General features: G+C 46.2%; 1 protein-coding gene across 1 annotated transcript; it reads right to left on the reverse strand.

Moving 5' to 3' along the window:
* Positions 1–15,506: 15,506 nt before the first annotated feature.
* HELT (helt bHLH transcription factor) lies at positions 15,507–16,922 on the reverse strand. Its single transcript, XM_029959429.1, is given in 4 exon segments — positions 15,507–15,781; positions 15,783–16,054; positions 16,178–16,274; positions 16,509–16,922. Coding segments are annotated over 4 exon segments (1,008 nt in total). The 3' UTR covers positions 15,507–15,556.
* Between the last annotated feature and the right edge of the window lie 9,249 nt (positions 16,923–26,171).

Here is a 26,171-nt window from a genome sequence, read left to right on the forward strand (position 1 = left end):
TGTACTTGTGAGTGCTAGGACACTTTAAGCCACCTTTTACCCTTGTCCTCCCTATGGTCCTGCACTGATCCCTGCCTCCAGAAGGTCATGTTTCCATTCTTCCTTGAGGTGGCTCTTTCCACTTACGTAGGTAGCCAGCCTGTTTCCCCAGCAGGAGGACTCATAGCCAGTTCGACTCTTGTGTAAAACATCAGTGAGATATTAAGCAAAACATCTTAATTAGCAGCAAAAAAGGAACTTTTATTCCACACAATTTGGGAAGTGAACACGGAAACTTGAAAAATTAGAACATAATACTGAAAGTATTCTACTTTCAATATTAATAATACTAATGGAAATACTAATATTTTATCTGATGACTTTGACACCAAAAGTAGGCAGGTAGTGGTGAAGTTTGCCCATGAGATACAGCTGTGAAATGTTGTCAATATAGCTGAAGTCAGAGACAACATAAAAGGTGAATTGGAAAGTCTTGGGGACGTGAAATTCTGTCAAACTAGATCGTGCCCTTGCATACTGATAAGAAGTATTTCTCTTATGAGCTGGGACTCCATCGTTTGAAATGATGACCAAGAAGAAGCCTGGCCTGTGCTGCTTGTTCCTGAGGTGGCTGAGCTCTCAGTGCTGTGTAACTCTGCTTTTGGCTCCTGCCATTTCAAAAGGCACCCTGACAGCCCATGGAGTAAGACTATATCTCAGCAGGCTCCCTGGTGTGCCACAGCTCTCCCTGGGCTGCAGAAGGTAAGTGGTAGTGTATTACTGACATGCTGGCAGTCATCTCGACTGAATTCATCCTCATGCATTAACATTCAAGAGAGAAATGAGGACTTCATCACTCCAGGGAGGAAGCAGACTTTCTGCATGACCTGTGGGGCTTTTTTGTATGGCTTGAGAAATTGGCTCATTGAACTTTTAATCTGAGGTAATGTTTTAAGTTTAGTAATAATAGAGACATTTTTTCTTTAAAATGCCCTCATTTTTTCTCTTTAGTGGCCCTTTCTCCACAATAAGGGCTGGTTTTGAGAAGAGGGCCTAAGTATGGCTGAGAGGAGGGAAATGCAAAGCAGTAGTCTGACGTGGCATTCTGCGTAAACCTGCCTGTTTGGTTTCAAGATGCGTCTCATGGGGCAGTTTTACTATCCCCAGCACAGCTACTGATGCCTGTCCTGAAGTAAGATAATTGGTTATGATCTGTCCTGCCCAAATATCTACAACCCCTTTCTGGAGTTAGTAAAAAATCTTCCTTACCGGCCAACCTTCAAGTGTACCTTCGAGAGGGACATAAACCCCAGCACGACTCCCTTATCACATGGCACTAACTGACATGGCGCTGTCATTTTCGATATGTGTGACTTCTTGCCTCCAAGCCCCATGCTGAGATCTCGTGTTCCTTTTTTCCCCAGGGTCATGTCGTACACAGAGTCCCCACTGTGTGTTTGCTTTGCTGGGTCAAGGAAAACATGAGATGACAATTTTATCCTTTCCTATTAATGGTTGAATGTAGAGAAGAAAAAACAAGGTGTTTGTGGATTTCATCTTCAAGACTGAATTTATAAATCAGGGCAAAATGTAAAGATGGACCCTCTCCAGGGCTTTTGATCTCCTGTACCTTTAAGAGAGGGGTAGCAGGGTGGCATCTTCCAGGCTCTATAGCTGTCACAGATTTTAACTGTTTTCTTCTGAATAGCAAGTATTTGATTCAAAGAGTGCCTGGCAAAAGATTCTTGTATTTTTCCAGTGGTAGCATTGAAAAAATTTCGTGTATATATAAGATCCAGCATCCACACAGGCTGTTGGTGTTTTCTGCAACTTTTTGTAAGTTTGGGGAAAACTTAATAAGTACTGTTTCTCTTTCTTTCTTTAAAAAAGACAAGGAGAGAAAGCCTGCATTTTCTGCCATTTCCCAAGAGGCTTTTTATCTGTTTAAACCAACTAGGGATTTTTCACATATTGACATAAGCATTCATTTGCTAATTTGCTAGACATTAAACTGCACAGCATTCTTGAATGAGACTGGAATACTTGGGTACTTAGTGCTGCTCAGACCCCGCATCATTCCCAGTACACATATGGTTTTCCTCCTCTATCTCCTAGATAAAAGTCACTGTTTGATCGCCTTAAGGAAAAGAATGAGTTAAATGGACCAATATTCTAGCCTTGGCTCTAAAACTGGGCCTTTTCAGAAACTCCTCAGCACCTGCAGCAGCTAGGTCATTTGCACATACATAAATAAATAAATTAACAATGAATAAATAATTTAATCCCACCACACAATGCCATCTCGCAGATCTGATCCTTTGCTCCCAGTGAATTTGTCCATTCCTAATTCTTTTTGATAAAGTCCTCAGATACTTGCTGACTGTCAGTCTAATTTTCTTATTGTTTTCGCTTGATTAGTTCTGTATGACCTAAGGTCGCCCTTAAAATCCACATCTCTCGTGAAGACTCCGAAAGGCCTTCTTTTTTCAAAGGGATGGAAAGTGCCTGCCATTTCTCCGGACAAAAGCCTGGAAGGTTTTCAGTTATTAGCCTCCTGAAGCAGCCCTTTCGCTCACCCAAGCGCAAAAAAAACTCATTAGGGGGCACCTTTCTTTCTGGCTTCTTTATCTGATGCATGTAGGGCTTACGTGTTTCAAGATTTGCAGGTCTTGGATGAATTTGGACAGCCTCGCTTTTAACCCTGCCGGACTGCGGTTATGCCCACCACAGACATTTGCTGTAGCTCCATGCCCTGAACCACCTGGAGATGCTTTGTCTTTTCAAAAGGTGCTTTACGCCCCATTTTGTGGTGATCAGCAGACACTCCAGCATGCTGCTGCACTTGGAAGCCACTCTCACACACGGGGTGTGGGTGGAAAGGCAGGCAAGGCTGCCAACTGATGACAGACTCCACATTTTATACTTTGTGATAAGTTCATGTGTCTATCATGCAGCCCTTATTACCATCAGAGTGATTTGCAAGACTAAGGCAGTATGGCCCTGAGAGCCTGCCGTGACTGGGCTGCACTATGCCCTGGTGTGCTTTTTCTGGTCTGCTTATTCTTTTTCAGGTGGCAATGTAAATACTTGGTAAATACTCTTCTCACACCTGAGGCATGTCAGGTGGGCTAGGGAGAATCCCTAAAGATGCATCCTTATACACATTATACGTGGGCATCTTGCCCTTCAGAGGGCATGTGCAAAGTTGCCAGCTCCTACATTTGCTTGAGCTGACAGAGGTTATAAATCAGGACAGTATCTGGTTTGCTATGCTTAAACAGCGCTGCCCAGCAATGCCATACCTATGGTTACCTTTTAAGAAGAAAAATAACCTGAAATTGTACTGGCAGGTATTACAAAAAGGAAAGTTGCTCACTTATCTAGACTCTGGTATTTTGTTAAGGAGACACCTCATTTGATTGAAAAAAGAGCTAGGAACAAACCAATTTTTTCTCTGTCAGAAAGGGCTGCCCAGTGTCTTTGATGAGAGACTTCAGTTTGGGCTGGGATCTGAGCCTAAAGAGGAGAATGATGCACAGAAATAGAAGAAAAATAATGAGATCCAAAAGGCCTAGGTGGAAGATATCCTTGGCAGATGTCTTGCTCCTGCAATACTACTTTTGGTCCTGAAGATCATCTTGTCTTCCATTGGGGTAGAACTGACTATGATCCCTCTGGGTTAAAATATGATAGAAAAGTTCAGGGCTGCAGCTGAGGTCCTACTTCCAAGCATGAAGGGGACAGTTTTGTGGCCACCAGTCTATGTCCAGGTCATTTTCAGGGATAGTGTTCTTGTTAATTTGGAAGAATGTACCATTATGACCACTATTTTTTTCTGAACTTGCCAGTTCCTCTGAAATCCCTGTGATACCAACACTTTACCTCAATCTATTTTCCTTCTGAAATCTGGCTCCTCTGAAATCTGAGTGAGGCAACACTCAGTGAAGTAAAGGAAGCCGTGTGCATAAGGCTGAGCTTATGTGCAAATCCTTGCAGGGTCAACACTGTGAACTGCATTATTTTTTCCACTGGCATAAATTTTGAGCAGCAATTAGTTGGATATAGTGTCAAATAATGTGGAAACTATGCGATCTACTCCATAGTACAAATTAAGTTACATTATTGTCTTTAGAATAGCAGAAACAAGAAGAAGTGAGAAATTAGGGGGGAATTTTGGACTGCAACCTGGCAGTAATTTAGAATCATAGAATCATGAAATGGTGTGGTTTGGAAGGGACCTCAAATATCATCTAGTTGCTCTTGATTTAGTATCCTCTAACTGTAGGGTCTTGCTTACTGTTACAAATCTGCCAGCTGTGTAGCTGTCAAAATTAATTCCACTTTGTGTAACCTGGGTGATCTCCTCTCCTGGAAAACTGCAGGACTACAGTTGGTCCTGAAACACATCATTGGGACCACATAGAAATTATTATATTGTGATATATCAAATCTGTAGAGGCAGCTGAAGGCACCAGGAAACAAATCACAAGGAGAAATCATATCAGCATGATAACAGATGGAGTCTTTTTTAGAACTTTTTGCATCAGTTTATTTCCCTATCTCAAGCTATGCGGTAGAATTTGAAGCTTACTAAATAAACACTATGCAGTGATAAAGAAGGAGTTTGAAGATTGAGAAGTTAACTCTTAATGTGTCACTGAGGAGATCATGTATCTTGTGTTGAAGTATTAAGACATAAAAGCTTGGAAATCATGGTAAAAACAAGGCTGAACCATGATGGGTGGTAATGTCCCTGGAGATCCACTTACTATCCCTCATTCAGAGGATTTTCTATCTGAGTAAGCATTATTTTAGCAGTCTGGCGTCTATTGGCATAAACTATGATCCTTAGAAAAATTTCTGAAAACATCAGTGATTTTCCTGGGAGTTTGCTGGTTAAACACACAGTTATTTGGCTAATAATTAGAATAACTTCCTGGTTTTCTTACAAATAGTCATTATCTGTTGTTAAGGCTGTCCTGTGCAAGGCCATGTTGGACCTTGATGATCCTTGTGGGTCCCTTCAAACCTAGGATATTCTACGATTCTATAATTTAGTGTCATCGTATGTTATCTTTTAGTGTGTTGAGGGAAGGTTTGACAACTAGTCTGAAATAGCCCTGGAACTCAGAAAACTTGAGAAACTTTAGTTATAAACAAGGACAACACATTGGGTTTTCAGGATTTTGTGAGACATTTCGCTACACCTCGAAGTCTCAATATTTTCCCAATGCCAGGTATTGTCCACACTGAAAAGGAGCTGAAAACTTAAGGTTATGTAAAAGCTCAGGTGTGATTCTGACATCCTAGTGGTCAGGTGTGGGCAAATATAGTTTATTTCAGTGGGAAAAAAATAGTGGTTGTGAAGCTCTGTTCTAACATGGTATGCTGTTCCAAAAATGGAAGGAAACTGGGTGAGTAAGTTCAGCACCAAAATAGCAAAATCTTTCTTTTTAAAATGCATGAAGCACAAGCTTCAGCAGCAAAACTGGATGCTGATGAATTCTAAAAAAAAAAATTCTTTTTCTAAAGAAGAGTTTAAACATTGGCTATGCTATAATGTATCTATTTGCAGTGAAATGCCAGTTCCTAAGTACACTCATGGGAGGGAACGCACTTCTATTTTCTTCACTTGTGTTAGCAACCAGAGCTGGTAAAATTTCTGTGACTGTAATGAAGAGGAGAAGAGAGAGGAAATTATTTCCGTTTAAATGAATGGCAAAATTCTCCCCTAGTGTGCATGTGCTTAAGAATATAGATTTTCTGATTTTATGTGTAGATGTTTTATACATGGAGTTCCTGAAGCCCTTTGCTTCACGTTGGCAAAGATGGCAGAAGAATAACATAACTGCAGTTACGCAGACATCTTGGAGCTAAACCAGTGCCATGGAGAGGCTCAAGCTTCTGAATTTGACATTTTGGCAACCAGATTATGGAGAAAGGACGCTGGCTTTCAGTGGATGGCTAACAGTTTTGTCTGAAATGGTGCTTTCTTGGGGGAAATAGTAAAAAAAACCATTCTTCCCCACCCAAAATTCTTTCCATGTGTTCTGCAGTACATGCAACTAGTACATTAAAAGTATTTGTCAACTGGGATTTGTCATCAGTTGTTACAATTTAGTGGCTGGACTGGCTACACCTTCAGTTTGTGTAACAGTCACACAAAAATGAGATTTTTTTGTAATTAAATGTGATATTATAGCATGGTCTAGCCCCTCTGAAATATTTGAGCAGATAAATTAGGCTACTTGCCAGGCAGCAATGCGGGTGGGATTCAGCTACCCTGATTTTGATCCTACTTGTATATCTGAATCTGACCTGTTTATCCTACATTCCCTCTTGATTCAAAAGAGGAGACATATATATTCCAAGGAAAATCAGCTCATCTTAAAAGGAGAAAATAAAATCTTTCTTATAAATTGTCCTCTGGAGGTACCTGTTTATCCCTCTTGATTAGAAAGATTGCTTTGAATGATTAATTCATTCTTAGACCTCTACCTTTGAAACACCTAACAGTTTAAAGTCAGATGGTCATAAAGTTCAGTATGTCCTTCTATTATCAGGCCACTGAAATGATTTTTCTTTTGTGGTATGGTGTTACATGATGACAAGTACATGAATTTTTCCAAGTACATGAAGTACAATTTTTCCAAGTACGTGAATGAAGAAGTCCCACTGGTCTTCTCCCATCTTTGTATTTTAGTCTGGTGAGGAATGAAACTCACCAGCGTTCTGCCTGTGTGTTTGTGGACCTACAGGCTCTAAAGCATACTATGTCCTCACCTTATGCCCTGGTTAGCTGTGATGAGATGCTCAAAGACATTTTGTGCCCTACCAAACAAATCATTGTCATTTTCCTGCAGTAACTTCTTATCTTTATTTTTTTCTTCTTGCAATTACAGTGCCTGGAAAACTCTTTGAAAGGCCTTTAGGAAGCTGGATGCTGGCAGCAGGGATTACCTCTCTGTTCCAGAACTCCAGTCCTAAAATTCCTGTAACTTCCTGCTAAAAGAGGATGAAGTTTAGCATTCTCTCTCTAAATTTGATCTTAAGCTGAAAAGGCAAATTGATTACAAATCCTCTTTGGAAGAGGTTCATAAAAAGCTGGCCAAATACAGCCAAAGAAACCCTTTGCAAACCTGCTACAAATTAACATAGCATATTTTCATGACTAGCAGAACAACACTTATGTTCTCCCAGTTGCCTATCCTTGTAGCTATGTCATACACTCCTCATAGGGATGCATGTCTTTTACCTACTTGTTGCCTGCCATATCCAATAGTGTAAGTTGCTTTGTGAAAGGGTGGTAGAAACCCCTTCTGAGAGTATAAAGCAAAGCTGACTGTAACACAGTTGCTAACTGCATGTAACATACAACAGACTAAGAAAATCAATGCCAAGATGCTGCCCCTCTACTCCACTCTGGTGAGACCCCACCTGGAGTGCTGCATCTAGCTCTGGGATCCCCAGCACAGGCAAGACATCAACCTGTTGGAACAAGTCCAGAGGGGGGCCACCAAGATGATCAGAGGGATGGAGGACCTCTCCTATGAGGAAAGGCTACAAGAATTGGGATTGTTCAGCTGGGAGAAGAGAAGGCTTGGAGGTGACCTAATTACGGTCTTCCAGTGTCTGGAGGGAGCCTACTAGAAAGATAGAGAGAGACTTTTCACAGGGTCATATAGTGACAAGAGAAGGGGAATGGCTTCAGACTGAAAGAAAGTAGGCTTAGATTAGATATTAGATAAAAATTCTTTACTGTGAGGGTAGTGAGGCACTGGAATAGGTTACCCAGAGAGGGTATGAATGCTCCATCCCTGGAAGTGTTCAAGATCAGGCTGAATGGAGCCTAGTCTAGTGAAGGGTATTCCAGTCCGTGGCAGGGGATTGGAACTAGATGATCATTCCAACCTAAATCCCTCTATGATTCTATGATTAAAGTTGCAGCATGGAGAGCTGCAAATAGCTTTTGAGAAGATGTAATATTTGGTGAAGAACAGCATGCCATGTTGCTGCTTGGAATCTCACCATAGAAAAGTCATTTGACCTCACAGAGTTGAATTAGCTCCTGCATAAGCACACAGATGGAGATTGGCCTTTCATTCAAGTGTAGATTTTTGTTTGGGGTTTTTTGCTGGAGAAATATTTTATGCACTGAGTACCAGAGGCACTAGGACCTGCCCTGTACATGACTTCACTTTCATGATCAGAGTAACTGAATCAAATTAGGTTATTTGTAACCTAATTTGTAACTAAATCAAATTAGGTTATTTGTTTCCCATACATCTTTATAAACATGTAGCTGCATAGTTGAATTAATAAAATGAGAATAAGGAGCCACTGAAACATGTATTGCTTACATGTTTGATAAGGTCTCTGTGATGCAACTTCATTGTGTCTTCTCATGGAAGTAACTATAGCTTCATGGATGCCCAGGAAGCTTGGCCTACCTGCAATAGCTAAGGATGTATGCACAATATATACACATGGGTAGCAAGCATATAGGAGTCTCATTTGCTTTAACATACTGTCTTTTCTTCAAATGGTGATTTGTAACCTGGTGGAAACAGTGGCACCTTTAATCATCATTTAACTAAATTTCCTTGATCTCTGCTGTCTAATAGGTTTTGGCATTATGCAGCAAATGATGTACTCTTGCTCATGCTTTTTTCCAATTACTTTCTCGTCTTTTCCAGACATCAAAGAGAATTTAAGTGGGTGGTCAAAAACTAAGCGATCCCAGTTATGGGGTAGAAAACTGGAATGCTTTATTGAACACACGCTTCGCAATATAAGGGTCTTGGGGGCAGGACATGTTAATGAGGAGGACGAGCTATGTTAATTAGGGAACTACACAAGGTTTTACTGCAGTTACCCAATAGGTTAATATTTCCCTCAACCAAGATTACCTAGGGGGAAAGGGATTAAAAGGTTTAGATGTGGTCTGATACAATCATCTCAAGAGTCCTTTCTTATTTCTGCTGGAGCCAGGCTTAATCCATAAGGTTGAATCTTTAACAGGTCTTGTGAGGAGGATTCAGTCCTTCAGATCAAGGGATTCTTGTCAGCCCCTATTGCCCAAGGCCCACTGCATTGACCCATTGAACTCCCTTCTGCAGATATTATATTTTAGGATCCAACAAATTTACGATACTTTCATTAATAAAACTCCAAGACTTGTTTTTTCTCATTTCTTTTAGAAAGGAGAAGGTACTGTATGAAAAGTTTGTAGCATAGAAAAATTATTATTACATCGTATGATAAAAAGGGATTTTGTAGTGGAATATGAAAGACTCAGGTTATATTGATTCTCTTAGAACATTCCAATATATCCTTGTCTTATATGGGATACATATTGTCTCAGTGTTTCCTGAGGTTCTTGAATTTTTGTAATCTTTGCTCAGTGAAGGTCAGTGATCTCTGTTACACTTTTCTCATTTTGAAATTGAAGCTATATGAGGTTTGTTCGATAGATTTTGCTGCTATTGTTCCTTCTACTGATCCTGAAACCCCAGCAGTCAATTTGATAGTATTATTTCCATCCTACCATCTTTGGTAGAAAACTCTGTACCCTAACTTTTACTCACAGCTATAGTGTCATCACCTCTTGTATACAACCTGTATAAGGTTGTACAGGTGTATCAAATATCTGTCTGTATCAAAAACCTGTCAGTATCAAACCATGAGGTTGTCCTAGGATACCTTACAGGACATTTTAGTTTGGGGAAAAAGGAAAAAAAACCCCAGTGTTATATCTTAGTCATAAAATATGTCCTGGGATAGTTTACTTTGGCTGAACGCCAGGTATCCACGAGGCTGCACAGATCTCCCCACCCCCCAGAGGGAAAAGGAAAGATGAAAAAAATGTAAAAACCTGGGATTAACCGAGAAAGGCAGTTTTATATTTACACAGAGAGGAAAAAAAGGAACTATAAGCACTATACACACAGGGAAAATTAACAATAAAGACTACTTCCCCATGAAAGGCGTTTTCGTCCTCCGAAGAAGCAGCCTGTCCACCACCATGCAGCTACCCAGAAGAGAACAGAGAGCCCTTACTTCCTTCCCATCTTTTATATCTGAGCTGATGTAACACAGTATGGAATATCTTATTGGTAAAATACACATCAAATGACCTATCCTATTCCTGTTTCCTTCTCAGGGAGAGTAGCAAACCCATCACAAATACTGGCCTTTAAAGGCTCCTCTTCCTGAATTTTTCCCCTGTAACAGCTCTAATGTAGCATGCATGGGAAGATATGAGGATCTAATAAAGCCACATTTAAACAAATAGCTAACCAAACCAGACTAGGAAATACTGAGGAAAACTAAACTGAATGCAGCTGTACTATGGAAGAGGGCCTGTATAAGCTTCTTATGTGTGTAATACATAATGGTATATACATGATACACAAAGCACATGGTACACAGGCCACTTGTACCTCCAGAGAAGGAGAATGAAGGCAGGTATGAAAGCCATAGTGTCCACTCCTCCCTAGCATTGAGAGAACACTGAAACCATGTCACAGCTTTGTGCTCTAAATTGAATGTCTCCTTCAAGCTGATATCTTGAGATCAAACCCTCTGTGGACAGACTGCCATCTAATCTCTCCTTTGAAAGGATAAACCAGAGCACAGTGTTTCCTTCAAAGACAAATTGAAGGAAAAGACAAAGAAATTGCTTTGTAGGGGCAGAGTGGTTATGAGAAGGTGCTTCCGAAGCGGGACACAGTTTTTAGCCTTCAACCTTGAGACTTCCTAGAAGAATGTCTAAGCCTCACGCTAGGAACTAAGGGCAGGGAGATGGAGGCACAGGCTACTGAATCACAATGAAGGCATTTTCTGCCATGATCCTAGTCTTAAGGGTTCCAGTTGGACTTTTCCCTACTCTAAATGCCTGTACCCTTTATGGGACTGAAAGACAAATTTATTGCTGGAATTTACAAGAGACAAAGATGAGCTCAGAGATCAGGCACTGCCTGGTTTCCACAAAGCTAGTAAGAGACCGAGATTTTCCAAATAATGGACCACAAAGTGATCTGGTGTAAATCCTTCTACATGCTCTGGGTTAAGCGTTCAGCAGGGGTAAAACTAACTTCATGATGTTCACCAAAAGCATAAGAACTGAGTCACAGACCCTGTAATGAATTCCCTGTTGCCTTACAGGACTTGCTTTTTCAAAGGACCTCATTTTTTAATAACACAATTGATACATAGACTAGAACTGCACTGGGAGGTGGTGTGTTCTTACAGTATTAAAAATTAAATTAATTACCCTTAAGTTTTCAGAGCATACATACTGAAGTTTAGATTTTTTGTTATCAAAAGTGGGTTTTTTCAGCCTAATTAACTGTATTACTGCTGATGAAGCATAGTGCATATTTCAATTGCTGTAGCTTCAAGATGAATGTTAAATAATCTATTTCCTAAGTTGAACTGGACTTAATATTCTGTTCGAATCTTCCAAACTACTCCTCTTTCTTCACATATGATGTTTATCCAGTCATTCTCAGTGTTGCTTATTCTCACCTTTTGAAACAGTTTTGCTTGTTTTAACATGCCAGTTAAAACTGCATGTATGCAGTATGGTATGTAGGTAGGTATCAGAGCTTTAACCTTATATACATATTAAAATGCATTTATTATATATCTTTCCATAATCATTTGTTCTCTTCAAGAGAATTCAGTGTTCTTTTCCTAAAACAGCCTTTGCGCACCACGTGGGCAAGTTTTCTAGAAATAGAGATGATGATGTGAGACTCATCCAAGGCAGGAGCATATCTGTGAGATCAGATGCTACATCTCAGCAAATATGAAACTGTTGTCTGGAGGGTTTCTTTCCAAAAGTCTGCCTTTGCGAAGGGGTTGCTGGACAGGCCTGCAGCTGCTTCAGCAGCTTGTGTGTAATATGCAGACTGTTCCACAGGCAAACAGCAGGTTTCCTCCTCCTCATGCTTGAGTCACTTTATAAAGGAAAAACACATGCCTGGGCTTCGAGATACTATTTAACTCTCTCCAAGAATGTGGTAGCACAGTAAGAAGCTGCTCTGGCTGGGGTAATCATTGTACCCTGGCAACTAAGACCCTCTGCTCTCCTAAGCACTTTGGTATGATCCTGGTCAAATCATGTGGCCTACTCTGGGATGCCTTTGAGCCTGAGGAATAGCAGCATCCATGGAGCAGTGGGACAGCATGACTTATAAACTGGTAGGATCTTCACCATGGGACAGGGATCATATCCACCCACTAGGAAGCCAGCTATCCTGTGCATCACTACTGGAACAGATCTGTAGTTAAGAGCCTTCATTGGTGCTGTTCCTCCTCCTTCACTCAGTTGCTTCTTCCCAACCCATGGCTCAGCCCCTATAGATGTGCTGATGCAACTGTTCACGGTCCACTGCAAGCAGAGTGATCCTGTACACTAATCCAAAGTACAATAAAAATACTCTTTTCTGGTCAGTTAATGACCTGATTGATAAGATGCCCCAAAAATGTGTTGGCATGAATTTGGGGATTTTGCTCTGTGACATGAGCTCTGTTTCCAAGGCTGGAAACTCCACAGTGTGGCACTGCCACCAAAGCCCCCAGGTCTTTGAATAATGCATTCAGACTGGTGCAAAACCACAGGAAGAAAGAAGAGTTCTGATCTGTCCTATATGTGCTCAAAGTCCATAAACATTTTTAACTTATTTAAATAATAGCATTTCCTTCCAGGCTTTGCCTGTTACCTATTGAAAACATTTAAGATGAAGAGTTTATGAATAGGCTACTTATGTCTCTTTGATCTAATTGATGATGCTTTACTTAAATGATAGTGCAAACAAATCCTTGTGATAAAATAGGGATTTGGAAATGTTTTCAATAATGCAGTTTTACAAAGATCAACATAAACTCTTCTACTGCCTGAGTAAATGGCAAATGAGAGTCAGATGCAAAACCGTAACCTCACATTTTGCTGTACTTTGATTCCAGCACGATTATTTGCCCTCAACACAAAGAAATTACTGAGATGTGACTATGCTGTATAACTGTTTTCTGCGATAAGAATTCCAGAATTACATGTAGGACATGGAAAGTGTGAGGAAAAGAGAGGGGTTTGGATAGCAGGGAGAAGAAGAGGTGGAAAAGAAGACATGAAAGGCATAGGGAAGGAACACAAGGCAAACTGTGGCAAAAGGAATGTGATGGTCTAAGAAGGAGAAAGATGCTAGCTGAAGGAAAGGAATAGGACATGATAGAGCAAGTCATTCACCATTAGGATTTTTAGCCAAGATGGTGCATAACAGAGAAGTTAGTACTTTGAGGGCTTCGAGAATTAGTTTATTTTCAGGAACAAAATGATGTGCTAGCTGCTGCCAGACACCAGTAAATAGCACTGCTGTGTCAGATGATGAACATCACCAGGCCAGACAGGCACCCCACCTGGGACCAGGTACAGCCTTTACAGGCCCGGCACAGGTGACATCCAGCTCCTACCTGCTCCCACCAAAGTTGGCAGATGGTGCTCATAGCAGAGCTAAAATAAATCCAGGGGGAAAAAGGCTAAAAGTGTCTGCCCTATAGATATGGAAATGTAAAATAAAATGAAGACAAATTATATGAACCTCTGTCAAAAGACTGGGGATGCCAGTCCTGAGGGAGCTCTGTGTCCCACTGCCCATGTGGATCCAGCTGTGGGCACAGAGCATGGCACACAGGTGTGGATCTGAGCAGGGAAGGCAGCTCAGACCCCGAGCATGGTACAGCTGATTTTAGCAGATGCAAAAATAATTTGGGGGGGGCAAAAGTCAGGGTCAGCAGGACCAGGAGGTGAGCTCAGAGCCCTGAAAGGGTGGAGGGAGGGGAGACTTTTATCCTAAAGTAATTCTAAAGTCAAAGAGAGGTTTATCCTCCACAGCTAAATGAAAACGAAAATTAAAAAGAAAACAAAAAAACCAGGATAGCAACACTGGGGAGACAAAGACTCATGGACCAGTGTGAGTTTGCAAAATTTTATGCAAATGACCCCGGTTTTGACCATGGTGGCCCTCTGCTAATCCCAGACAGAAAATCTACTTAGCAAAGGAAAGTTTTGTTTAATTTGGTTAACCGGGGCAAAAATGTTGAATATATTTGTATTTTCAGAAAAAAAAATCTTTAATGCTTTAGTACCAAAGTAGGATCACAAGAGCTTAATGCTCACAGAATAAAAATTGCGTAGCATTTTCTCCATATTCTGCACCTAGTGCTGGTAAAAACGAGCATTTAACGTGCTTTCATAATAGGCACCAGCCTCTCTGCTGCTGCTGAATGTGTTCAGTTGATCCCCAATTGCTCTGTGTTCACTGACCAAGAGAGAGGTTCCCTCTGGATTTACCATCCTAAAGGTGTCCCGAGGAAATGCGGGTGTTTTCCCCCCCTCCCTGGCTGACTCTTCATGTTATTCCACCGTGTAACCTTTTCCCCACTAATCTGGGATAGCAGATTTTCCTGTATTTACAGGTTAAATGGAAGGTACACATTCCACTTTTTACTCATTGTAATGAAGATCTTTTTGTCTGTCTCCGAATAAAGGCTCGGGTTGGTTTACAAATTGCGGGTCAACCCATTCCGTGACCTGGGCAAACAGCCCAGGTCAAATCTCCTCAAGGCCTCCCCACCCAAATGGAATAAGTTAATTTACCCCTCGGCGGCTCCGGCCCCGCCGGGCATACCCGGGCTGCTGGGGGGTGGGGGGTAGCTGGGGTCCCCCTGCCCTGCTGCCAGAGGCTGCGGAGGCACCCGGGAAGCTTGGTTCAGGCACGGCCGGAGTTGCCTCACCGGGAGAGAGCCGTGCCGCGGCCTCGGGAAGTGGCTGGAAGGACTCACTCCCACAAGCTTCCATCGGTTTTATTCCCCGTGCTCCTCGTCTCTGCAGCGGCCGCCTCCCCTCCCCGCCCCGGTCCTGCGCCGTCCCTCTTATTCCTCCTCTGAACAAGCTGCGCCGCGGAGAAATTCGCTGGCAAAGCACATGGAAGATGCCGGTGCCGTTCGACACGTCCCCGGAGCATCCTCCACGGGCGCGTGGGAAGGGCGGGACTCGCGGATGTGCGGAAATCCGCCACCTTCCGGGCACCAGGACTTCCTCTCAGCCCCCCCGTGACCTGGGAGCAGAGCCAGCGGCCACCGAGATCCGTCCTTCAGCCCGTGCCCCCTCTGCCCGCAGTGCCACGGCCAGTGCGTGCAGAGGCCTCCCTGGGCCTCGCGGACCACGTCTCGCTCGTGGGGTTTTTGCCCTGGATGGGTGGGGAGACTCACCACCACCACCCGAGGAAGCTCCCTCACGGAAACAAGAAGGGGGGCGAGTATAAACGTTTATTCCGAGACATCGCTTGTACAGGCACCGCACCCGCGGATGGGAAAAGGAGCGGGTGGGGGCAGCTCCAGGCCCCCGGAGAGGACGAGCGGGAGCAGAGCCAGGCCCCTGGAGCAGGCAGGGGCTTCTCGCCCTCTGGGACCCCAGCGCATCTCACTCTGTCCCGGCAGCCTCCCCGTGCGCCCGGGTGTAACCTGCAGTGTCCGCGGTCATAAATAGGGTTTTTTCAGGCGGGACGAGTCTCTACAGCATGGAGGGGTGCTGGCCTGGGGGCAGCCCGAAGGCATTGGGGTGGGAATGGCCGAGGAGGTTGAGGTAGTGGCGGTCCAGCCCCTGCACGGAGGAGAGGAAGGTGCTGCGCTGCTGGCCGGGGCTGGCGAGGGGCACGGCGGCGCTGGGCAGGTGATAGGGCAGGGAGGGGCTGCGGCAGTGCCGTGCCAGGGGAATGGCGCCCCCCGAGGGCGGCTGGAAGCACGGCCTCGGCGGGGCTGTGGCCGTGCCCGGAACACTCGGGGCCGGGGTGCAGCTGGTAAGAAAAGTCCGGCTCCGGCAGGGAGCCCAGGGAGGTGAAAAGGGGCTCAGTGACGAAGCGCGCTTTGGACTGGAGGAAGGCCAGGATGCGGGCGTACTTAGTGTCTTTGGTCTCCATCCTCTCCACCGTCGTCAGGTAGTGCACCAGGTTCTTCATGCACTCGTGGTAGCCGTAGTGGAAGTAATTGGCGAACTCGGAGAGCAGCTCTGCTGGAAAGTAAGAGACAGGGACCCGAGCTCCTCAGGGTCTGGCGGCAGGAGGAAGGGAGAAGGCCGCCCCCACGCCCCAAGTGACCCGGCGGGGGCCCCGGGAGGCCGCTCCCGCCCACCTACCCTTCTCTCGTCCGCGGGGGAAGTCTGCCGAGTGCAGAGCCCGCAGGTACTGCACCGTCATCTCCAGGATTTCCGCTTTCTCCAGCTTCCCGGAGCTCTGCAACGGGCAGAGCAGGTGGGCATCACCTCTCCCCTGCGGCTACTCTGCGCTCTGCCGGGCCGCCCCCAGCCCCCCCGCAGCGGGGGGATTGTCGCAGCGCACCGGGGAGAAGGGCGTATGGGCTTGCTCCCCCGCCTAACTGCTTGCCAGAGCCATTGGGTTACTGTCTTCCCAGCTCGGTGAGCACGGTTGATCTGTCCCTCCTCCGCTTCTCATCACTTTGTGGAATACCGCTACTCTGCAAAATACGAAAGCGTAGTGGAGCCGAAGACAAGCAGCCGATCTCGTCTCGCCGGACAGTCGGCCCGGTCCCGACCCCCCAGCCACTCGCCCCAGCCCGCTCGAGCAGCTGGTGCCGAGCGCGCGCAGCCCGATGGATGATTTCTCCGGTGGGCGGTCCTCCCCGCGCCTCGTTGCTTTCCCGTCCTTGCGGACCGGCCCCCAGCACAGGAATAGTTTATGGGCGTGGGTAGATTTTATCTTTCGGGGGGGCTTCTTCAGGGAAGGCGGTGAGGCCGAGCCAGCTCCACCCGGCCGCCCCACAAGCAGCAATGCGCGCAAGACGGCCGACTCACCCTCCGCTACCTTGAGCTTTGGAGCCCATAGTGGGCACTCATCCCGCTCTCTCCGGCCCCATATAGCCATCACTTCTTGGGGGGCCCGGGGGCCTCCACCGCCTGATCACCAATTAGGATTTAGGAACGAGCGGCGCTGGGAATTATGCAGTAAAGTAGGTCGGAAGGGTGCCGAGGGATGAGAGAGCGGAATTTTTTTCTTCTCTTTCTTCCCGCCCCCCCCCCCCCTCTCCCCATCCACGCAGCCGGGGGCGGCCCAGTGTGTCCCCCACTTCGGAACCTCGGGACACACCGTGACGATCCCACAATAGCGCGGATGGCGGGGATGCGCGAGCGGTGCGCAGAGCCGTTTTATCGCGCCCTGCGTTCCGACTCGCCACATCCCCGGCCCCATCGCCTGCCTGCAAATCCCCGGCACCCCGCACCCCTCCCCTTAGCCCCGGCGCTGACTGCATTTTAAAGCCTGTCCAGAGTCATTAAAGTAATTAAGTAAGCCCTTAATAGGCTGTTCCGCCCAGTTCAAGGGAGAACCCTTGGAGACGGAGTGGCCCCGTTTGTTCTCAGGCTTTTCTCACACGACTTGGTGACACGTCCATCTTTATAAGAGATGGCAGCGAGGATTTTTTTGTTTACACCGCTTTATGCGCCGGGGACACCCCGGCAGGTGTGGGACCGGGGGGCTGGCACACGATATCCCCCTCATCACCCCCCCCTTTTTTTTTTTTCCGCCGGCCCAGGGAGGCTCTCGCCAGTCTTTGGCACACGACGCTCCTTTTTTGTGTGGTGTGCGCGTCTGTGCGTTGTTGTTTTACCCCCCCTGCTCCCCCCCTCTCCTTTGGAGAGGCTCAATTTGTAGCCTATTATCCTATAGGAAAATGTCCCATTGAAAAGTATGAATAGTTTCATTGGGCCTAAATTTTAATAATGCGGGTCAAAGAAAAGAGGGGCAAATAAAGAGGGGATCGCAGCTGGTCCGAGAGTGCATTATTCGGTGTCACCTGCGAGCGGGATCGCCGACAGACCCCCATTCATTTGCCTAATTTTGGTCAATTTAACAAACTTCAGGATAAATTATTGTGGCATTGTTAAGCAGAGTAAAGCTTTCTGATCGAATTAACAGCATGTTTTGATCCGGTAAATGTCATTAAAAAGAAAGAAACAATCGCGTTTAAAGGGGGGCTCCGAGTTAAACGCGCCAAGTGGAGACGCCGGAGCGCAAAGCTCACAAAGGGAGCAAGTAACTGCCACAGGGGAACTTTTGTACGCTCACATTGCTGAGGTTTTTTACACAAAAAGGCATTATTTCATACTTGAATACGTTTAATCCAACAATTGTCTATTTTCTGCAAACATATTTTCACAGCATTGTTAGCTTTCCTCTCCGCGGCCCTCCGCCCGGGCAGCCGCGCTCCTCGCCTGGCGAGCGCACCGAGCCCCCGGCCCGCCCCGCCCGCCCCGCACGGCCCCGCACCGCCCCCGCCGGGGCCGCCCCGCCGGCGCCGGTGGGGCCGCTCGCCCCCGCCGCCCGCTGCCCCCCGACAGCCGGCGGCGGCGGGCGCGCGCCCCCGCGGGGCTCTCACGGCCGGCGGTGCGCCTCCGATCGGCACCGGCCCGGGGCCGCCCGCCCCTTCCCCCCCGGCCCTGCCGCCGCCCCCGCCCCGCGCTGCGGGGCGCGCCACCCCTGAGCGAGGGAGGGACCCGAGGCGGCCGGGCAGGCGGCGCGCGGGCCAGTCTTGGCGCCTGGTTCTGCCCTCCCGGGCGACGTCGCCGAGCCCTAGGCAGGACTGCGGAGACGGCGACATCCCCGCCCTGATAGCTCGGGGAGCTGTTCTCTCGGAAATCTCCACATCTCCTCCCGTGCCCCGCGTTTTTCCACCCGTTCCCCCTTGCGATTTAAAATGGGAGAATCATCTCCATGGCATCTCTCCGTGTGGGAACGGCGGGCGGCACGGCCGCTCTCGCCCGTTCACTTCCCCAGAGGTGTCCGGGGGACAGGCGCGGTGCCGGCCCTAACCCCGCGCCCCAGGACGGTCCACAGCCTCCCCGGGCCGGCCGGGAGCACCGAGGGCTCCGCGGGAGGATGCTCCGGGATGGCCCCGGGGCGCGTCTCCCCCGGCCAGTGGGGCGGATCTGGCCGGGCCCGCTGCCCGCCCGGGCACCCCTGCGTGCCGTTCCGCCGGCCGTATTATTCTTCCAGGAGCCTTGTAGGTTTCGGTATATTCATTCTCGTACAATGGGATTAAACACTAACCGTTATCATCCAAATTAACTAAACTCTGAATAGCAAATGCTTGGGCTTTTATTTTTTTCCTCCTCTTTTGCTCCACTGGCGGAGATGGAGTTGATCCTCTTACTGTCTGAGTTAACCGCCAGCTGCAGGCACCCGCGAGGCAACTTCTTACATGAGGGAAGTTGTTTATTTTCTCGCTGGCTTCTCCCTCGTTGATTCCCCTTCGGGCCGGGCTGCCTGGGGCAGCGGCGGGCGGGGGGCGTGGGGCAGCCGCGGCATCCCCGCGTGTACGGTTTCCTAACCCTCGGAGAGCTGCGGCGGGGCTGAAGCCAGAGGGAGATCACCCGCCACTACCGCGGTCGGACTGTCAGTCTTATAGGGAAGCCAGGCGAAGGCGGGTTTGAATATTTTTTAGTTTTAGTTCCCCGTGGGTGCCTGTTAGCTCTCCTTGCGGGAACGCGTGCACGGTTCTTTGGCAACCCAAGGCGGACACCCGCGTCCCCATCACCCACCACAAATTCTCTGCTCCCGCTGAAGTGCCCCGCCGGCGGCAGCCCTCTCCCCGGGCGAGAGGCTGGCCGGGGGCCGGGCACAGACCGTGCCCCGCTCCGCGTGGAGGGGGATCAGCCCGCTGGCACCCCGGGACCGCAGGGGCGGGGGGAGACAGCACCGCCCCGGCCGCCCCTCTCACCCTCCCCGCGCCGGCCTGGGGTCCCTTGCCCGGGGGCTGTGCCCCGGGAGAGGCCGGGCCGGCCCCCGGGATGCGCTGCCGGGATGCGCACGGTTGTGCGGGACCGGCGGCTGCTCCGTGACCTTCGCCGCGTCTCAGTGGCGTTCGGCCCCTGTTCCGTGGACACTGGCGCTGCCGACCTCTGCCAGCCGCGGGCTCTGCCGAGGAGGCGAAGGTCATCTCGGAGGTGTCAAGTTGCTTTGAAGTGGCATCTAGGTTTGCTTTTTTTAATGAAAACAGGTCGTCTCCCCGCTGTTTCTTTCCCTCTTCTTTTTTGACTCCTGTATAATAACCTTGGGGTTATACGCAATTACTTCACCAAGTAATTTAAGCTGCAGATATTAGGCTTGAAAATCATTGTCACTGTGCACACGCAGGAGGCCAGCTAATCAGTCTCCCATGGAAAGTGTTGCCCGTGAAACTGGTGGATCGAGTGCAAGAAGTAAAATTCCCAGCGTGGCTGGGGCTGGAGTTGGCCCTGCCGGCATGGTTTCATACTCGCATACCGGAGGTCCTGCTGCGTATTGCGGAGAGGCAATCATGCTTCTGGATGATCTCATGGCTGATAGGGAATGAGAGAACTCACTGGGTACAACAGGTCTTATTTGTTGGAGGGGGTAGCTTTATTACTTGGCAATCCTGAATCTGCGAAGAAGCAGTGATCACAAGAGAAGGTATTTCATTTAGTAGTTTAACCCTCAGCTGTACATACAGCAGTGCATCACACTGTTCTGGCTTCTGCTGTGAGTTTGTTTACTCTCTTGTATTCTAGGTGAGGCGAGATTGGGTTAGCAATTTTGGAACAGGAGTTCCCAGTCTTTTCACAGCTCCTAATGATCTCTGACTCTGTGTCTGGGGCTGCTTTGTCGTCATATTATTCCTCAGCTGCAGAGGTTCCCCTTACCTCGATGTTACTGTTGTTTCCAGCTGTGGTCTGCCCTGAGTTTTCCTCCTCTGTCACAGTGGAAGACACATGCTCCTCTGTTTGCTAACCTGCCATGAATGGTGGTATCACCAGAGCTAAACTTTGATCCTAAAAACTCTAAAACTTTGATCCTTACTACAGGAAGTTGTCCAGTATCTCTTGGTGCTTGTGGTGGCAGATAGGATTTCCAGGTCAATAGCACTCCCGAGTGTTGCTATGTGCTTGTTGTATTCCACCTCTGAGGAGGTACATTTTATTGTAAGTATGTTTTGTTGTGTTTTTTCTTCGTGATTAAAAAGCCTTTCAGGAATGTAAAATCTGACTGGTTTGGTTTTGTATTACTCTGTTTTGTATGAACTTTTTGGAGTACGGATTATTTGAAAGTCATTCTCTTTCACATGTTCCTGTAGTTTCTGGTAACTACTTTGTTGACTGTTTTTTTCAGCAGACTTTGTCAGGCTTATATGTAATACAGCTAATATATACAGAATTATATAGGGTAAAATGCTTCACTGATTAAAACCAGGTGTAGTTATGTATGTTATAGCCATTTACAGAAGCTGATTTACATTGACAGAAGACCCAGTATAGCTTTTGCCCACCAAATGTTTGTGTATATATAGCAAAACTTGAGAATGTCCTCTGTGTCTTTGTACAAGGTGAGTCCTGCAAGACAGTGGAGAGATGTCTGCAGTTTTCCTGGTGACAGCTATCTTCTCAGCCATGTCACTGTTGAGATAGGATGCATTGCTCTTTAAATGACAGTCTGTCAAAATGAGTGCTAAAATTCTTTTCAGTTGGATTTAGATAGTCACAAATCACTGGCGAGGTGTACCTTAGATTGCTTGTGTCTGAGGTGTTCTAACTAGTCGAATAGCTAGACTTAGTGGCTCTCTGGCATGAATAAAAACTGAAAGGTTTGGGAAGTACAAGAGCTTTTTCTGTACTGACGTCTAATACTGATAAAATGTCTAACCTCTCCAGTCTTAGTAAAAACTAAAAACAAATAAATAAAAAAAAAGTAAAAACTTTCACTCATCATGGCTTCACAGAGGGGAAGTCATACTCGATCCACCAAATAATCTATGATGAAGTGACTGGCTTGGTGGTTGAAGAAAGAGCAGTGGATACTCTGAAGAAGAGAAGGCTTCAGGGTAACCTCGTTGTGGCCTTCCAGTACTTGAAAGGACCCTACCAGAAAGCTGGAGAGGGACTTCTTGGCAGGGCATGTAGTGATAGGACAAAGGGTAATGGCTTTAAACTGAAACAAAGTAAGTATACATTAAATATTAGGAAGAAATTCTTTACTGTGAAGGTGGCTCTGGAACAGGCTGCTGAGAGAAGCTGTGGATGGCTCATCCCTGGAAGTGTTCAAGGCCAGGTTGGATGGGGCTCTGATTAGTCTGCTCTAGTAGAAGGTGTCCCTGCACACGGCAGGAGGGTTGGAACTAGATGATTTTTAAGATCCCTTCCAACTCAAGCTCTTCTATGATTCTATGATTCTGTGGTACCATCTACCTGGATTTTGACATTGCCTCCTGTAACATCCTTGTAGAGAAGCCAGTGATGTGCAGGCTGGATGAGACAATGAGGTGGATTGAAAACTGACTGAATTGCCAAGCTCAGAGGGGGATGATCTGTGGCACAAAATTTAGTGTCCAGTAATGTCCAGTTACTGGCAGTGTACTCAGCAGTTCAGTACTCAGTCTAGTCACATTTAATGTCATTGTTAATGAGCTGGATGGTGGGGCAGAACGTACCCTCAAAAAGTTTGCAGGCGACACAAAACTGTGAGAAGCAACTGATACACCAGAGGGTCATTCTGCCATCCAGAAAGACATCAACAGGCTGGAAAAATGGGCCATCTGCAATCTCATGAAATTCAGCAAGGGTAAGTGTGAAATCCTGCACCTGGGAAGAAACAACCCCCTGCACCAGTACATACTGGGGGGCTGACTGGCTGGAAAGCTGCTCTGTGGAGAAGGACCTGGGGGTCCTGTTGGACACAGAGCTGAACATGAGCCAGCAATGTGTCCTTATGGCCCAGAGGGCCAATAGTATCCTGGGGTATATTAAGAGGACTGTTGCCAGCAAGTCGTGGGAGATGGTCCTGCCACTCTACTGAGCACTGGAAAGTCCACTGGACTCTACTGGAGTTCGGGGTCCAGTTCTGGGCTCTTCAGTACAAGACAGAGATGGCCATACTGAAGAGAGTCCAGCAAAGAGCCACAAGGATGATCAGGGGACTAGAACACCTCATGTGTGAGGAGAAACTGAGGGAGCTGACACTGTTCAGCCTCAAGAAGAGAAGGCTCAGGGGACGCTTACCGATGTTTACAAATACTAGAAAGAAAGGTGCAAAGAAGTTGGAGCTGGGCTCTTTTCAGTGGTGCTAAGTCATGCAACCAGAGGCAATGGGCACAAACAGAAACACAGGAGTTTCTGTGTAAACATGGAAAAAGCTTTTCTTCTGTGAGGGTGGTTAATCACTGGAACAAGCTGCCCAGAGACGTTGTGGTGTCTACAGTCCTTACAGGTACTCAACATCTGTTGGGTTGTGGTCTTGGGCAAGTGGCTCTAGGTGGCCATGCTTGAGCGGGAGGAGGTCAGACCAGATGACCACCAGAGGTGCCTGCCAACCTCAGCCACCTCGTAGTTCTGTGCACTTCCTGTGTGAACATTTAGTTTTTATGTAATTCAGTCCCAGTTTGGTTTAGCATAGAAGAAATGTCTTTTAATTTTGTCTTACACTACACAGCAGATTCAGCTCTTTTACTCTGTTCTCAATAGAGAATTGAGAACAATAGAGAATAGAGAAACAATTCATTTAGATTCAGGGCTTCTACACCTGTGTCAAGCAGAATGAATGGGAGGGAAGCAGTCTTTTTGTTTATTGTACTTCACCACGTGTTGCATTGCAACTCGGCTCATTAAAGACTCGTTAACATCCATTATATCTATGATTGCTTTGTAAACAATGCTAATTCAATAGGACTTCAGAGCTTAATTCCCTCTAGAGTCCTCTAACTCCTAGCCATGGCATTTTTTCTTGCTGAAAGGGAAAAAGGGACCCCCTGAGAGATTTATAGACTCTGCAAAACCTACTAATTTAGTAATGGCATAGTTCAAGCATCCTATTATTATGAACCCTCAGTACTGAGCTTACTGCATGGACTAGGAACTTCAAGGACTTCTTTTCAGCGAAAAAATATCCTTTGGGTCAGCCCAGTTTTGCTCTGACTTCCAATGGCCAAGTGGACCAAACACTACTCCCTGTTACATTGGCTTCCAGAGAATTAATTATGCCCTTTTTGCTAACTCTGAGGGATTCAGAACGCTGCACAGAAAGGCTGTGCCACGTTTCTCAGGTTTAAATGTTGGGCTTGTAACAGTCATGACACAAATGCAGAAAAAGAGGTAGATGATGGGACCCATATCTCCATTTCTCTTCCTCTGTGGAACAACGAGGTGATATCGATGGTCCTGCATGTTACACTGGTGGCTGGCTTTAATGAGGTTTTCCAGTGTCAGCATGTGGCAAGAAGCATAAACATAAGATCTCAGAGACTTTGTGAAGGCAGCTGATGTAAGGGTTATACTGTGCAATAAAAAAGAGAAAGGGACTGATGCCTTGGGGTTCCTGCAGAGTCTGTCATGCCTTCTAGGCAAGGACTGCAGTCCCAACCAGTTGCCTTTTGCAGCTTCATTATTGTTGGGTGAGTGGGTGGCCAGCCTTCCTGCTGGTTGTTTCTGTGGTTTTCTGTTGGTGTTTTTTGCTTCTCCAGCTTTCATGGCTCAGGTTCTCAAGCATTCCTTATGACCATTAGAATGGAAAATTATTTTTTATTAAATCCTTAGATCCTTAAGCAAAAGTGTAACCACTCAATTTCATTGGAATTGCTAAAGGAAAACAGAATGGCTTGAGGAACACTAGAAAGAGTGTCTGTGATAGATATGGTGCCACCTACTTTTCATTTCATCTGGCTTATTTTTTAAACTAATTATAGCAGGCTGGGAAGAAGTACCCATGTCCCCTCTGGCTTTAATGCCATGTCTGTCCCATGGACCTTCTGATGGAATTTTATTCTATATGACATGAGAGTGTATAACCATCTCATGCATGGTCTCAGATTCCATTCTTCCTTCACATTCACACTCCATCCCCCTAATGGCACAGATAAGAGTGTGTCTGGGCACCCAGCCTGTTGTGGAACTTGAAACATTAGTTACTTCTTTTTCTAATAAATTTGGTTTATGAATGGGATAGGGAAAACAAAGCATGAAAGTGTCAGTGCCAGAAAGGAGAGCTGGGAAGAGGTTGTCAGTGCCAAGCATTGGAATCACTTACTGCATTCAACTGATCTGGCATTGTTTCACTGAAGATATATATATATATATATATTATATATGTACATATATATATATGAAAGTATTATATAAATGGCATTGATATAAAAAGCACTAATTTCTGCAGTGTTATGTTATATGCATACACAAAGATTCACATAAAAATGCAGATCGGAATGTCATCACTGTGCCCCATGGCACATGTGGCTGACAAGCTACGAGGGAGTGGAGAATGTGTCCCACAGTTTGGTCCCAGCACTTGCAAGGTTGAAATGTCCCAATTCTTCTTCCACAGCCTACCTGTCTGTGGTGCTAAAGGCAGGCGCTGTTAGATAAAGAAAGAAAACATTGTTTGTATTACTTGTCACCACGAATTTTAAAAAATAACTAATGTCGAGGAGTGTTAACACTCGTGGCGAACAGGAAGGCTTGCTTTTCACCATCCAACACGAACATCGTCACCGGAGAGGCTGGTCAGCCCATTCCCTGTGTGGAAGCCTTCATAGCTTTGTGGGAAACTGTGGGGACATTAGGGGTTGGCTACTGCCCTCTAGTGATCTTCACCGTCACCTGAGGTTTTAATTCGCCTTTTATTTTTCTAACCAAGTTGCTAAAAATAAACGTTGTGTGTGAACAGATGCATGAAATTCAGTATTATGAAACAGTGTCTGAATCACCAGATTGCAGGACTTACATGAGGCGATGGACTGTACCCAGAGTGGACACCACCTGATACAGCTCTAAAAATACAGTTAGTGGAATCCAAGCATGCTGTGCAAGGCATTTATATTATCACCTAAGTTAGTTATTTCCCAATTCTTTGGAAATTGATTTATCTTGGTTTGAATAAGCTTATTGATAAACTTTTTCCTTAAACAAAACATTGCTGCGTTTTAAATACAGCCTTTTAATAATAAGCAACTCACCCTTCTCTCAACAAACAAATAAATGAAACCAAAATAATGACCATGGGAAACGTTATAGCAGATAAATTATTGAGAAATAATTGAGAATTACATAAAATATTGAGAATATTTGGTTCAAAAATAATGATTTAGCTGGATTTTGAGTAGCACTACAGATCTTT

This window comes from Manacus vitellinus, unplaced genomic scaffold (assembly GCF_001715985.3).
Source record: "Manacus vitellinus isolate BGI_N305 unplaced genomic scaffold, ASM171598v3 scaffold_0_pilon, whole genome shotgun sequence".
In the NCBI taxonomy this organism is placed as follows: Eukaryota; Metazoa; Chordata; class Aves; order Passeriformes; family Pipridae; genus Manacus; species Manacus vitellinus.